A 16,674-nucleotide genomic window follows, 5' to 3' on the forward strand; every position below is an offset into this window, starting at 1 on the left:
CAAAGGAAAGGAAGTCTAAGTGCACAGTACACTCACTAATAATTGCAAATGTATATGCTGAGCAATATTACCTAATTAAGCAATTAATAAGTAAATCATGTTCATCGGAATTGCTGTAATAGAATGTGATGATAGTTAAGAATAATCTGTCACATTTAGACATGGATCCTTCTGCAAGTTATTGCAATAGATGCAATAATCTTTAAGAAAACATGTTTCATTCATTAAGTACAATTCAGAACAGATATCTGAATTTTAAGCAAAAATTACTATATTGATGTATCTGCAGCTTATTAAACCAAAGTTGCATTAACAGCTAAATTATCTTGTAACTCATAATTCTTTCCCATTAATTTCTTTTTTTAAGTGTAATTATACTGACCTTTGATAAAGATGCATTTCTGATTACAATTACATGTCTGCTCCACTTTAAAGAGCATCTCCACAAGACTTTCATCATAGATATGATTTTATATGAATCATTAAAGTAGCTGAAATTTCTGAGGCAGTTTCAAAAACTGCATGCTTAGTTTAATTGAAGTACTTTTTTCAAATCCTTTGCAAAATCATAAGAATAAGTGAACCATGACTTAAGATGTTATGGTGGACAATGTCAAACATTTTGAGGGAATTTCTTAAATAGGCTGGTTCATTCTGAACTGAAAGGAAATTTACATTTTTTTCTCCTACCATTAAAATATCTCTATGCCTATGAAAATTCATGCACCTTGTAGATTATATCATGGAAACTATGGAATGCTATTTCTTCTTTTTTCAACTGCCTTGAGAAATTTCTAAAAAGATAAAATGTTTTTCTAAAGACTGATTCAGCATACAACAAGGAATAGTCACTTCCTGAAGGCTCAATCTATAAACTTCTAAATGAATGAATTAATAAATAAATACTCCAGAAACATGTCCACAAGACAACAGTACAGAACAAAACTAACCTTGAAATAAGACTAGGGAACTGCCAAAGTTGAATAGCAAACATGCAGTGCATGCAAGGAAACCTAACAATCTTTCTGATTTGGAAGATTACTACAAGTAAAAGTGTGGAGGGGGTGGGATTAAAAAACAAGAGTAAGGTCTATTACTGGCTACAGGAAATGTTTAGAAGCTGTAATTTCTTCCAAAGGAAATGTTACAAAGTGCTGACTGAAAGGTGTCTAAACTTTGGGCATCTGCCATTTTCACTAGTTTCTTATTTTGAAACCTGTAAACAATTGAATGTAAGTAGTAAGAATGCATCTAAATTTGTGGAACAATGTTGTGTATAGCTTTTTGCCATGTTGACATTGTGTAAGATTTTGGTTCAAACATACAATTTGAAAAAGTTTTCATAGTATGCTAATATTAACATTATTAAGTATACATGCTGTCTAGAGATAATTACTTTTCTTGATACAAGGATATTCAATATAGTATGCTCTAAATTTAGTCAACATATTCAATGGTTGCTGGAAAAATCTATGATCATATTTAGTAAGCTATTTCTAAGATAAAATGAGGGACCATAAATTTATTATAACTGAAGACTTCAACTTATATTGAATGTTCATATTCATAATCCAGCAAAGAGTTATCAACCAGTGTTATACAGCTTTCAATTATCAGAAAAAATAACTATAATAAAAAGGAAATCGTTCTGGTTTTAGTAATAAAAATCCATATTAAGTACATTATTTTACTTACCCAATTTCTCTTCCACTACAACCTACACAAAGCTATTGATAATACATATTACAAGTCACATAAATTGGAGTAATAAGAATTATCGGTGAGGGGAAGAGTGGGAATGTGTTTTTAAGGAACAATAATTATAGTACTATAATCAAAATGTTTCAGGAAAAATGAAAAAGAATGGAATAGCCCTAAATCATATTGACATATATCAAATCATCTTAATGCCATGTTTGACAAATTGTCAATGGTGTAATTCTATATAGAATGAATTATATGCAGTGATGCATCCATCCTTGACCATTTTGAACTCTCAGTGGTTTTTAATATCATCAAACATGGTATCCTTTTGTAGTGGCTTGGAAGACAAGAGTGGTGAGGACAGTGTGTACATACTTCTGCTCTAGGGTTGTTTATTGGTGGTGGTGGTGGTAGTGGTGGGCTAAATCAAGCCCTGGGGCTCCTATTTTACATGATTTTGTGGGGTTCTATCTTCTCCTCATTCTTATTTAACATATAAATGAAAACAGTTGTCATCATGGGTGATATTGGTGCACTAATAATATTCACCTGTACATCTCTACCTCTCAGTGACAATTTTTGCCACTCATTGACCAAGTGATGTTGCTAAGGTTCTTTATTAGCGTCTGCACATTGTGGGTGGAGAGAACAGGCTTTAATCTAACACTAGAAAGACCAAGTTAATAGGGTTTTTAAGGACCCTGGTGCTGAGGCCTTCCACTTTTTAGTTCTGGATAGAATTACACTTTCCCAGACAGTGCTGCAATGCAATTGAGGAAGTCCTCTGGGCTTTTGGATTCTGTGAGACAGGTTGCAATTGTGATCATGAATCCTAACTTCATCCTGCATACAACAGGACACATTCCTGGAGGGGGAGGATCTGCTTATGCTTTAGTCATCTCATTATGGACTACTGCAACACGTTCTACAAGGACTGCCCTTAAAGACAACTCAGAAGTTGTAACTGGCTCAGAATACATTTGCGTGGGAAGATATGAGTATACTTTTTGTACTCCTAGCGTATAACACTACTTTGCAAGCTGGTTTCTACTAAGTGGACATGCACCTGGTCCTTCTGTTAAATAATGTCATCTAATGGAAGACTGCTTTTTCTATTACAATAACTGCCTTATAGAACAACTTAACTATCAAAATTCAGATGGGTCAAATCCCCTTTATCTTTCAAAAGGCACTGTGGGCATTGGGTTAGGGCATTGAGCAAGTCATATTTTTTTTAAAAAAGATATTTTATAAAGGGGAATGTTAGTTTTCATTTGTTATTTGTCTCAGTGGTGTTTTTTTTTTTTTAAGAAACAGATGTTTTTGTTGTGGTTTTAAAATTTGTTTTAAGTTACAATTGGGCAGCTATATAAATTGAATAATAAACAAAGTGCTGTATAGTTTGTAAGCAGGAATTAGAAAAATAGGCCAAGAGGCTAGAAAAGATCAATTTATATTCCAATACCAAAAAGAATGATCAAACTATCAAATATTTTTGATATATTTTGTTTTTATTTTTTTATTTGCGAACTGTCTGGAGGTATATGCAGTTGAGTAGCCTCAAAACTGAAATAAGCAATTGAATAAATGAATAAATTTCATAAGAAGCAGAGGCATCTTCTGATGGATGTTGAAAAAGGCAAGGAAATTTCAGAAAGATCTGTACTTGGGATTCTGAATAGCCTTTAAGAAATGGGTGGATCAACCACCTCTTCTGCCTTCTAAAGAACGTGTATGGTGGCCATGAAGCAAGAGTTGGAACAGAAAATGGAAATGTGAAAAATGACCTGAGAAAAAAAAATGCAACGTTGGTCAGTGATGGAGGACCTGAATCCTCTAGCCAAGCTCTTCCTCTTCTGTAACTTGTGGCCATAGTAGCTTTGAGGCGTATGACCAGAGAATGAGGCATCAGAAAAAATAAATCTTGAAATTTAAAAATCAGTTTTATAAAAATAAGAAACTAAGAAGCAAGTTTAGTTTAACTTGAATAGTTAATTTCCAAAACCTTTAAAATGGAATGAAATAAAGTATTTATCTCTGGTAAAAATAATAAATAAAAATCCACAACTTTTCGCTGTCCTTGCTTCCCTTCTCACCTACCACACAAATGAATCAATGCAGAATAAGTAAGAATAACTGCATTTTAAGAGCTTCTACAATTATTAAGAATTCAGCTTTTAGATGCAATAAATTCACTATTTAAAAATTGCAAATAAACTTAACTTTATATTATTATCAGTAGTAAATTTTTCTTACCTGTTTTCCATCCAATGTGCAAATTCTCTTGACAATGCCTGAATCTAATTTAATAGCTTCTGTTATATCAGTCAACACTTGGTCAAAGGAATGAGCAGTTTTTTTATTCAACAAAATTCTCACAGCTTTTCGTGGCTTCACTCCACTGCGTATAACAGTTACCAGTTTAGGTTTAATGAAGTCTTTGCTCTCCTTTATTTCACTTTTTGCAGATATTAAGGATGTGAAGGATCGAGATGACCCAGATTTTATGTTGACAGACCAATTTGGATTAACATTCTTAGTGTAATCAACTTTCCGAAATGGCTCATTGGAAGCGCATACATAACTTTCACCTAGGGTGGAGGAAAAAAAGAGAAATAAAGATGTTATTTCTTTTGCTCTCACTTGATATGCTTTCAACAATCAATTATTTATATGTGTGTATATGTCATTGGAGTATCTGCAAATGCTTAATTTTTGAAATGCATAAAGAAAAGTATTAATAAAACAATGGCATTCAAGGATAACCTTCTGGATTAAGTTAGTAATATCAAGCCCAGAATTTTTTTTTCTTAGAATAATAAATATATATCATTAGGAAGGTGACAAAGAGAGCATTAAGAAAAGAGATCTTGCATTTTGTTAAAGCCAGGAACTAATATTCAATAGCCTGCTGTCTTTTATATTGGGCTATTAGTCCTTGGTACTAAGAACTAAAATTTGCACGACATTCATATTTGAAACAAAAACAATGCAATGGTTTCTCCAGTTCTATGGATTTGGTAGGCACTGATGTTAAATATTCAAGAAATTATTTCCTATTTATGAATACTCTTAATGTTTTCCATGTCAATCCTAGCAATTTCAGACATACGTATACTCTCACAATAATGAACCTGAATATAGAGGTGTCATTCTCCATTATGTTTCCTCCAGTAAAACCACATAGAGAACAGTTTGGAACCAGAGTTATTAGGATTCCAAAAGGAATCCTAATAGTAGCTTGCTTTTCCATAGGGCATAGGTAGCAACTTGTAACAGTGTTCATAAGTGATTATGTAGCTAGAATACAAGACACTCACACTTCCTTATGATCGGAATGGTATATGCATCTTTTTAAAACAAATAAATGACATTCGGTTTTAAAAAACAGCACAGACCTATAAATTCTACTTTATTAAAGTAGCTATTAATTACCCAGCATTTTGTAAAAGGAGAGGCAGAATTTATTAGCAAAATTCCTAGCCATGACAGCCAATCAAAATAATACAGAAGTGCTGGATTTATAGTTCTTGCTAGTAAGTTCCTTCCATTCCAAGGAATCTAAAACAGGGGTCCCATGGACCGGCACTGGTCCGCAGCATGCCAGCAACCAGGCTGCACAAACAAGCAAAGCTACATCTGCGGGATGCAGGCAGCACACGAAACTATGCCCCCTCTGGTCCACAGAAAAATATTTCTCTATAGAACCGGTCCCTGGTGCCCAAAAGGTTGGGGGCCTCTGATCTAAAGGATAAATTAGGAATATAGAATCAGTATAATAATGTAAGCATATTACTGTAAGTTACCTAGATAAATACATTAATATGAACCAAAACTGCTTAGATTGTATGCCATTATTCTGGGAGGGCAGCCACTTGGGATAAAAGTTGCAAAAATAAAACACTATCAAAATTCTCTCTGCCTTGCCCTATAAATAACAGTCAATGTCACTTCCTCTAAGCCCCATCAGAGCACTGGAAGTAAGCCACTGTCAAGGACAATGCGGCACTAATTTGGAGCTTGAAGAACAGGTAAGTGGCCTGGTCTTTTACTCAACTGGAAACAACCATAAGCAATACTACAGTCTGTTTGGTAGAAAAAAAATATTCTTTCTCAATGAAACTGATGCTTCACTCCTTATTCAAGGCCCATCTAACTCCTCATCTGATTCTCATTTGACCAATATTTACAAATGAGATTTCAAATTACATATGTTTGTTGTAGACCTGCTCGATAGCCCAAAGAGGAATTGGGTATAATTTTTCTTCCACAGCACAGCACTTTTTTAATAAGAGAATTTATGCAGACAGAACATACTACATCGATATGGAAGGAAACCTGACAGAGGCCAGCATGAGCTCTTCCTTCCTTTGTTTTTTCCCCCAGGATCTTAAGGCAGTCAGAAAAGCATCGCAACACACCTGGAATCCAATTATAAAAGGAAAATGCTGAGAGCACCAGATTGTCTCTGCGTAGGCATGTTTGGAGCAAGATTTGTGTTGTGCGAGAGAACAGAAGGAAAGGGAGAAGATGTAGCCAACAGAGTGAAACAGCTGTTAGCTCAACAGGCAACTGACAGTAAAGGAAGAGAAAGCTTAAAGTTCAGCAAACCAGCAACATACAAGGTGAAGGGAAAAGTGGAGCCCAACAGCTTTACCACTCCAGCAGCTGGTACAGCATTTTCCTTTTCTCGCCTCTGCACAGGCTGACAAACTGCCAAGCCAATGTTCAGCCGCGGTTTAGAACAGCAGGCGACACAACAAAGGTCAACTAGAATGTGGTTAAATGATGGCTAAAGGCTTTGGTATAAATTCAATCAACAGAACTGTTATAGATTATTTATAGGAATAAGACACAGACATAGCTGTTGGTATAAATATACTGCTAAAAAAATAAAGGGAACACAAAATAAGACATCCTACTATTAAACACAGTACATTGTGTTGTTTAAGTGTTCCCTTTATTTTTTTGAGCAGTATATAAGATAATAGAGGGTAGGCTTAATAACAAGTGGTAAGGTAAAAGGTAGGACAATAAGTTTGTTAAATTTTCTGTAATAAAAGTCGCCCTGGAAACACAGAAGATTAAAACAGTCTGTTTGTTGCTGGCCTGTACCGTTTCCCAAAAATATTCCCTCGCATTTAGGGACAGTGTTGAGATGGTACATTACTCAAGCAAATCACATACCAATCTTCAATGAAAAGAAAAATAGAACCAGGAAAATGAAGTTTGGTCCTAGAAGAGTTGGAGCTCTACAAAAGAGGGTCACTCTTTTCAGTATCACCCTCTAGATACATATTCACAGATTAGGGGTTGTGCAAGGAGGTGGAAAATGGAGGAAAAGGAAGAATTGGTTGGGGTTAAGGCAGACCCTAAAATTTAAGTGCCACTGCAAAGTAAACCAATTTCACCTGATGCCTGGCTACAGATGAGGAGACATACGATTAGGCAGCAAGATGAGAAAAGAAAAAGAATAGCCAGAAGGGAAGAGGATTAGATTGTGGAGAGAATCTGAATGCAGGGACTGACTGGAAAGATTGATGAAAGAAGGAAGGAATTCCAGGACATGGAGGGAGCTCTTCTGAGGGAAACCCAAACCCTCCAGTCCTCCCCCACACACAAACATTCAACTTTGCCTAGTGGAAATAAAGGACTTAAAAATCTGAGGATCTTAAAACTTTCATAGGATGAATATCGAATCCTTCTTTGTAATGTTTGAATATATTGCAGTTCCTTGGAAATGGCCTAAGGAAGAGTAGATAATTTGGCTAGTTCTATGTTTAACAGGAAAAGCTTTAGTAGCACAAACATGGCTCCCTTCAGAAGTCTTTGACTATAATTGAGCAAAGAAGGCAGTATTGTATAGATATGACACACACATACACACACACACACAGAGAGAGAGAGAGAGAGAGAGAGAGACAGACAGACAGACAGACAGACAGAGACCCCTACTGACAAATGTGTTTGGGCAATATTCCCAATTCACATTAGGGAGAGAATTATGGATAAGATTAGGTGATTTAGGATGGAAGTGGTTAAAACTAGAAATACATAAGAAACTTGGATGAAGTTGTGTTACAATATTTTATCTAATTTTGCCATCTTCTGTTTCTGAAAGCTTCTTCCTGATCAGGAGGCAATAAGATACCTACTGGGAACATAAAATGCTATACCTGTGTAAATCAGGGCATATGCTTCCAACACATTCAGCAATATGGGCATAATGGGCATTCAAAGATAGACAGATGTTTGCATAAGGCTGATAAAAGTAAAAGACATCAAATAAATAGAGAATTTAACTCTGCCTTGGCATTTAAATAGAGGACAGAAGCAACAAAAAGATTCCTCACTAAAAGAAGTTCGGAAACAGCAAAAGAAGGAAATAAGGATTGGGAGAACGTGAGTGACAAAGATAAGTTATTAAAATTAATCCTAAAGTTACAAAGTATATATAAATAAAACTTTTCTGGAAGATAGTTAATGTTAAGGTTGATCAATTCTAAATCAAGAATTTTTTTTCTCTTCCCTCCTTTTATCCCTTGGAGAAGCAAGTTTCACACAGATTTTTGCAAATAAATGTGAGTCAATCTGAAATAATTTGCTATGGTGATTGCATGTTTATTAACTCACACTCCTACACACAGACTAAACCCCATTTATTTTAGTTACTCAAGTCTATTTGAACTCTATTGTCAGTTTTCTTTCAAAGCAGGTAAATATGTCAGCTACAGATAAATGTGGTATAAGGTTTGTGCTAGCAAATCAAATTTTGACTCATCCATAAAGCTTAATGTTCTATTATAAGAGTTAGCTGGAGATAGAAATAATTTGCATTGTCTTACACTCCTAAGAAGGTGGACTATGATTTTAAAGTAATGGATATTAATTCTTTAAAATAAATTATGCAGCTGAAACAGTTACTCCCTGGAATAAATTTAAGTTCAGCCCCTCAGTTTTGTCTCTTCTGTATCATAACGTTGAAGCAGAATTAACAAACTTTAAAATTTCATCTATAAAAATAAAAATGATACATTTATGTCATGTATTATTTCTAAAATGGGAAAAATACTTGCTAAAAATATATAGCATAATTAGGTTAATTCTTCCTTAAGAACCAGGAAACGTATGGTACCTTAACACATAAATATTTATAGATCAGAGTTTGCAGCATGAATTGCATAATGTGTTAACTACATGAGGCAATTTAATCATTATTATAATTACATCTTATCTGGATTCATGGACAAAGGCTGTTGTAAAATTTCATTTTTATTTCACTATTAATCTGAAAGTAGAATCTACACTCTCTTTAATGAATCTTTCTTTAGAACTAGATATTGGATACATTTATTGTTACCTATTACCCAAAAATGTATGTGCATCCAGCTACCACTGAGACACCACCAACTGCAATCTACAGCAGGGATCCCCAACCCCCGGTCCATGGACCAGCACTGGTCTGCAGCATGCCAGAAACCAGGCCATGCAAATAAGCGAAGCCCCATCTGCGGGATGCAAGCAGCACACGAAACCACACAACCCCTATGGTCTGTGGAAAAATCTTTCTCTGCGGAACCAGTCCCTGGTGCCCAAAAGGATGGGGGCTGCTGGTCTACAGCACAGATATCTACAACTTGATAGAACCCGCATCCTGATCCAAGAGAACTCATTCCGGGCCAGAAGAAACTAAATCTGACTGAAAGTGCCAGCTCCGCCTTAATGCCATCTATGACAATTTATTACAGGCCCCAAACATAAAATTTATAGAATTATGAATTCATATTTCTGCTTGTAATAATACCATATCCTGAGACATGCAGATCAAAATTGAGCATTTATGGAAAAAGGAATCCATTGTTATTATCAACCATAATTGGTTCCTTCAGAGCAATAACTAAAGGACTCTATATTTGAGAATTTTAACTTTATTCTACTTGAACACCCTATTTTTTTTTAACCCAGCTTGCTTGGAACTTCCTACATTCTTGGAACTTTCTACATCCTACATTACAAAACGATGATCCAGATTGTTGGGGGCAATATGCTGATTCTGTAAAGTATTCAAAGAGAGCTGTAAAGCACTATGAAGCGGTATATAAGTCTGAGTGCTATTACTATTCTTAGGAGCTACCTTAATAATTTTGAATTACTAAATTTTCACCATTCTTAGACTGTGACTCAAATTACTCAATAATAATAAATATATATACTAGCAGCTCTGTGAGATTTTCTTGTCCCATTGGTCTTAATGTCATCCTTTGCTGGTCATAGTCTATTATTCATTTTGTAAAAAAGAAACTAAATCCAAACAAAAATATGGCTACATTCAAAAAGCTAGAGGGTCTGTTGTTAACTTTAAAATACCCATTTTTTAACAAAGGCACAGCAAGGGCAAGATTTCATTATGAAAAAATAAGTTACAATGAAACATAAAAATTTACTGTAGAGATGACTGATAACAAAGGACTTATTGTTATACTCTCTCTCTCTCACACACACACACACACTATCTCAGTTCACCAGTACATATCTACATTATTATCAGTTTCCTAAATGGTCACATAATAAGGTAGCTGCTCCTCTGTCTGGCATTTCTCAAATCATAGATACATTTGTAACTCATAATTTTGTTTTAAGGCTTCTGATATAACAGACACTTTACATCAGGGGTGTCAAACTAAATTTCGTTGAGGGCCGCATCAGCATTGCGGTTGCCCTCAGGGGGCCGGGTGGGTATGGCCAGGGTGGGCGTGGCCTACTGGGTGGGCATGGCTAGAGTGTGTATGGCCTAATGGGTGGGCGTGGCCAGCTCTACATCATTCGCATCAAGGGTGCCTATGGGGGCCTGGGCAGGAGTGGGACAGATCTGAGGGTCTCTGGCAGGAGGAGGGTCTCCGGGCCAGGGCCAAGGCAGTGGGGGCCATTCCCTCACTGTTTCCAGGATGGCTTCGCGGGCCACATGAAACCGCTTCGCGGCCCAGATCCGGGCCCCGGGCCTTGTGTTTGACATGTCTGCTTTACATCATAATAAGGCTGTTAGTCTTTAAGTTGCTACAATCTTTAAGAGTTTGTGATCAATTAATGTAGCAACTAAATTTCTATTTATTTAGCTGTAACTTTTTAAAACAACTATTGTTTCCAACCTATCTTTTTGGACTGATTTCCAAGACTACAACAATATGGACTAGAATCAGTTAATTTTACAGTGTGCCCTTACAACTGCTAAGCAATAATTCTAAGAAAACAGTTTTATAAAAAGCCAATTATAGAATTCTAAAACTTAGAAATATATTTCCTGAAATTGGTCCATTACTCCATTTAGTCCAGTAAAAACAGGTATAATAGTTTTCAGAGATTTTCAGACAGCAGTTCTCTGGCCTTAGCCAGACATGACAGGGTTGAACCCATTCCACTACTGAACTCTACAAGCTTTTTTATACAGATAAACTGCTATTCATATTTATAAAGATAAAGGTTCCCCCTGTCCAGTTGAATCCAACTCTGAGGGGTGCTCATCTTTGTTTGTTAGCTGAGGGAGCCAGCATTGGTTGTCTGAAGACATTTCCGTGGTCATGTGGCCAGCTTAACTACTGTATATGCTGAGGGTCATGGAACACTTTTACCTTCCCACTGAAATGGTACCTATTTATCTAGTCATATTTGCATGCTTTAGAACAGCAAGGTGGGCAGGAGCTGGTGTAAGTAATAATAAAAGCTCACCCCATCACGCAGCTGAGCAGCTGACAAGCACAGGGTCTAATTGCTGAGCCATAGCACCACTCCTTAAAGAGGAACATATTTATTTTTCCTATATAATGCATTGGGCTTACCTTAAGTTGATGTTACTGCTAACCAGTACTGGGTTTCAAATAATTTAACAACCAGTTCTCTGTCTTTCCTTTCCTCTGCCTTGGTTGGGGTGGGCTGCTTAGGGGGGGTTGGTTGGGGTGGGGGCAGGAGGTCCCAGTGGTGGGGAGCAGGAGCTCCTGGTTGTGGAATTGCTGGAGGTACCAGCTGGGGGACGGGGGCAGGAGGGTACGGTTCAGGGGCTGCAGGAATCTCGGACTGAGGTGGTTGCAGGAGGATGGGGGGGGGTCAGCAGGTCCCAGCTGGGGAAAGGTGAGGGGGTCTGGCTAGGGAGGCAGGAGGGCCGAGATGCCTCCGCAGAGGAAAGCCGCCACCCCTGCCAGCGAAGCTTCTTATCCACACCGCGATCACGTAGGATTGCATAGAAGGGGCACCAAGCAGGGTGCTGGAAGGGGGTTGGCTGGCAGGGGGGGGAATCAGAGCCACCACTGTCTCCCCTCCACACCGCAGCCCCAATGGCATGGGCAGAGATGGCACCAGGATGGCTGGAAGGGGGCTCTATCAGGGGCGGCAGCTACTGCAACTCCTGCTGCTCCAAGCCCCTCAATTGGCCAGCCATAGAGGGAAGCAGGAGGAGGTGGAGGGGTGGCTGGGGGTCTGGAGCTGCCTCCTCTGCCCACTGGCTGCAGCTAGCACTGCCTCAGCAGCCTGAAGAGGCAGTGGATCTTGCGCAATGGCTGCCCAGCCTCATGGGGCAGTGGCGCCTGGGCAACGCATTTAAAAGAGAATTATCCCTTCTCAGCATTTTGGCTGAGATCAAGTGTAAAACAGAACAGTCAATTTCAGCTTGATTATGCAGATTATGTAATCAGTCTATCAACTGCACTCCTTGCCCTCCAAAATTGGTAAACATGAAAAATATAATTATGAACCTGTTTAAGATTATTATACCAGCAGATATGGTAAAGCTGCCATCATTACTATTTTACTTTATCTTGCTGGTGTCATATGAAACCACAAGCTTTGGCTACATAAAGGTATTAGTTGTTATGATACCACTTAATATGCGATATGTAGAAAATACACTGCAACTGTACAGTACAGTATTTATAAAGTAGAAGTGGGAAAACAATATCAGTAGACAGAAGTTTCTTTCCTCCAGACTCCTAGCAGGAAATGTATAACTTTATAGCCTGAAGAAGTTGGAATAAGGCACCAGATCATTTAAGCACACCTAAATAAACATCGTATCTGTACTGAGGATTATACATTTTCATACAGATTTTTTTAAAAATTAAATACAAAATAGCATTTAAGAAAAAAAATCTACCCAATTCTTGCAGATCAGTTCTGGATTCTCTACCTAAACATACCTTAAGTCATATTCATTTAGTTTTAATTGATTGATCTTGATTTTTAAGTTTATTTTCTCAGAGTTCTACAATTATATATGTTTAAATTGGTATTAAATGTTTACAAAATGATGTCTCAGATGAAATGTTTTGCGATTGAAACTGGAATACAGGAATTGAATACACATCCTTTTTAATTAAGAAAAAAAATCAGATTGTGTTATTCTTATCAATTTACAAATACAATTTCATCCATATTTACTCAGACTAGTTGCTTAGTTATCTTCAACTCTAAAGTTTGTCATTTCCCCAGGAGGTAATAGAATTACAGGGATAATGTTCTCTTTTCGTTTGAATCACTAAAGTAGGTCACACTGACAGGTGGCCCTTCACAATATCTTTGGGAACAGGAATTAGACAAGAAACTGCTTATTTGAATAAACAATTCTAATTGGAATTTGTCCATGTGATCCTGAATGTGATAGCACTTAACACTTTGCACTGAGGTATTGTGTAGATGAAGTTATGAGTTATCAGCCAAGCAATCCTGTACACCAGTGGTTCTCAACCTGTGGGTCCATGACAATGTTGTCACAGGGGGTCCGTGAAGGCTTGAAGAAATGTTATGATTTAAATCTTGAGTTAAGTCTTGGCAGTCCGTGGCTATGGTCTGTGGCCACAAAAGGTATTTAAAGTGGGTCTGTGGTGAAGAAAAGGTTGAGAACCATTGTTGTACATTAAGATAAAGGTGCAAATCATTCAGCAGTCTAGAATAGATTCATGTCATGCAATCAGCAAAAACATATATACTCATAAAAAACAGAAAAATCTAAAAATTCATCTAATGCAGAGGTGTCAAACTGCCGGCTCATGGGCCGGATGCATCATACCGAAACCGCGCCCAGCCCATTGCCAGCAATGGCAAAAAAGTCGCGATACGTTGCGACATGTCACGGGATGTTGAGAGTTTGACACCTCTGATCTAATGTATGCTTATTGTAACAGAGATATATGGATGTCAAACTGATATTTCAAAAACACAAGTATGTAAACCTAATCGTTACAATAACTCTGAATATGGACACTGAATGATGTGAAGTAACAGGTAAGCAGAAACTTCTAGAAAACTAAGTTACACGTTTCATTCAAAAATCAAATTATATGTTTCAAAATAATGCTGGAGGCCTCATATAGTATCAGTATTCTATTGAGCCAATAGATTTTTTAAAATATATTTATTTTGATTGTACTTGTTCATGGAAGATACCTGGAAAGTTTAATCATTTCAATCTTTAAAATAGCATCTGATAACAGTCATTTTTTTCAACCACAAAACAGGGATATAAAAATAAACCCAGAAACTGTCAGTTTTATCCATTATCATTTCTCTGTACAATAACCAGTCTCAGACAGTGAATTTTTATCACATCCTGACTCTTTTTGCAAATATCACTCAGGGTCCTTTTTAATCCTGTCTCAAGCTATTTACAGGCAGCTGGCAATGCTAAATCATGTTTTAAACAAAAAAAAAACAATTCACATTTTGGAACAGCCCAGTGCCACAACAGCCTGCCAATACCCGCATTTCAATCTTCAAAGATTCCCCTGCCCAATAAAATAGCGTTTTTCCCTTCATTGGAAACCAAGGCAGGGTCTACACATATACACGGATGTTTCCAGTTAGAATAGCCTGATTTACTAAGCGATGCGAATCAGCTGAAACAGGGTGACATCATCTAAGAATTGTGGGTAATATGAACAGATCTGTGCGAATCCCACTTGTGAAAACGCCCTGGATAGCCGCTTCGGCTACACCACTAAACACGCCCACCACAGAGCGGCTTCCCCGAACTCAGCGCTTATGCCCAAAGACCGAAATCCAGCCAACTAAGGCGTCGGCTTTCCTTACCATCCACCAGTTCGTCGAGGCTGGAGAGCTTTCGGCTGCCATCGATGCTATAGATGGCCCGGACGCCCTGGGGCAGGTTGACGTTGTCGGACAGAGACCTTGTGAGCTCGACCAGCAGGGCGTCGAAGGAGCGGAAGCGGTCGCTGGAAATGGGATAGACCAAGCCCTTGAAGTACTTGTCCCCGTTGCGGTAGAAGCGCGCCTTTTTGGCTTTCTTCTCCGAGCTGAGGGCCTGGAGGGTGCGCGTGCGGTAGAAGCTGCAATGGGCGCTGTGCGCGGGGCTGGGGATGAGCCCGTTGCCTTTGGGCCCCGAGCTGCTGCTACAAGTGGAGCTGCCCCCTCCCCGGCGGGAGCTCGAGCGCTGCTGCTGCCTTTTGTCTCGCTCCTCGAAATGCTCCAGCTCAATGCTCCGCCGCGGGTTGGCCATGGACGGGCTTTGGTCGCCTGCAACGCCCCCACCCCACCCGTTCGGCTTTCCAAATGAAACTCGGGATAATAAGAATAATTTTTTTAAAGCACCCCCTAAAAGCCACCTCTTAAGCCCCCTGGCCACCGAGACGACCCGGAGTGGGTATCCCGCTCAGCATTCCACCCATACAAGGGCAGCAGCGTTGGGTCCCTCGGCGACTCGGCGTTCACACGACCTTTCCCCCGAGATTCAGCAGCAGCAGCAGCAGCAGCAGCAGCCCTTAGCTGTACCCGGGACTCCGTGTCCATCAGGAGGGCAGCAGGTCGTTTTCTCGATTCAGGCGCGCGCGAGCACCGAAGCGGGGGCCCCGAGCGCTTTCTTGGAGCCGCAGCTCAGCATCTCGCAGCCCGCGGGCAGCCGCAAGAACTGGACACGGGCAGCAGCAGCAGCAGCTGAGGGATTTCCGTTATTAGCCGCTGAGGCTCCGCCAAACCCCCGGGCGGCTTCCATCCAGTTTTAAAAGCACGAAGCGGAGAAGGTGCAGCTGGCGGCGACCCCGTGCAGTAATTCCGTCCTCTCCTTGGTGCTACCGAGAAAGGAGGTGGGGACGCCGCGGTCTTTCCGTGGCCCCGCCCCCGAAGGAGGACCCGAATTCTAGCCAGAATCTCGGCCGGCTGCTGCACCGCGCTAAGATAACGGCGGGAGAAGGCGAGCCCAATGAGGCGTTTTGTGCTTTGGCGCGTCAAGTAGGGGAAAGACCCCAGCCAGAGCTATCCGTGTCCCGCTTTCGCCCTAGGCAGTGGCGCGCCCGCGCAGGCGCATGCACGACCCAGCTGGCGGCCCTAGCCTGGCCAGGCAGCTTTCCTTGCCAGCGATGTCCCGGCGCGAGCGCCCCTCTGCAAGGAAAGCTGCTGTTTGGGATGGGGAGGAAACAGGCTTCCTCTCGCTGCTTTCCTGTGCCTGCAACCGCTTCGGAAGCCAGGCGCAGAGGATCCAACCGAAGGAGCAAAGCGACAGGGACGACCCGGTGCACTAATAGCTATGCAGTGTGTAACGGACAGCAGCAAAGATTGCTGCTGGGTCCTAAAATAACTTGGCTTTGACTAAGAGCTCCATAATCAGGCCTATTGTTTCCCTTGTCACCCTAATCCATTGGACTGGCTGCCTAATGCGCAAATTCACCCAGGATGTTCACCAGATCGTGATGAATAGATTCAACAATAACAACAAAAATAATAATAAAAAACCCTTGTCTGAACTTACTACATGAACATTTGCCTAATGCACAAATTCATCCAGGATGTTCACCAGATGTGATGATAAATTCAACAATAACAACAAAAATATTTTTAAAAAAATCCTAGTATGAATGAACATAACAAGAGTTTCACTAGATGCACTTTCCATTAATCAGTTTCATTCCTGTTATATGCTATATGTCAGGAGATATTCTGTCATTTCATTTCATTTGTATATCCTTTCTTTTGTAT

General features: G+C 39.4%; 1 protein-coding gene across 1 annotated transcript in view; it reads right to left on the minus strand.

The window, feature by feature from the left end:
* The window catches only part of DCLK2 (doublecortin like kinase 2), a gene marked incomplete at both ends in the record, with an annotated part of 68,634 nt that extends 53,432 nt beyond the window's left edge, over positions 1–15,202 (minus strand). Inside the window, 2 exons of the mRNA XM_081333233.1 lie at positions 3,961–4,295; positions 14,776–15,202. Coding sequence (XP_081189359.1) covers positions 3,961–4,295; positions 14,776–15,202 — 762 coding nt within the window. The remainder of the gene's footprint in view (positions 1–3,960; positions 4,296–14,775) is intronic.
* Between the last annotated feature and the right edge of the window lie 1,472 nt (positions 15,203–16,674).

Source organism: Vipera berus (genome assembly GCF_964194415.1).
Source record: "Vipera berus genome assembly, chromosome: 7".
Lineage (NCBI taxonomy): Eukaryota > Metazoa > Chordata > Lepidosauria > Squamata > Viperidae > Vipera > Vipera berus.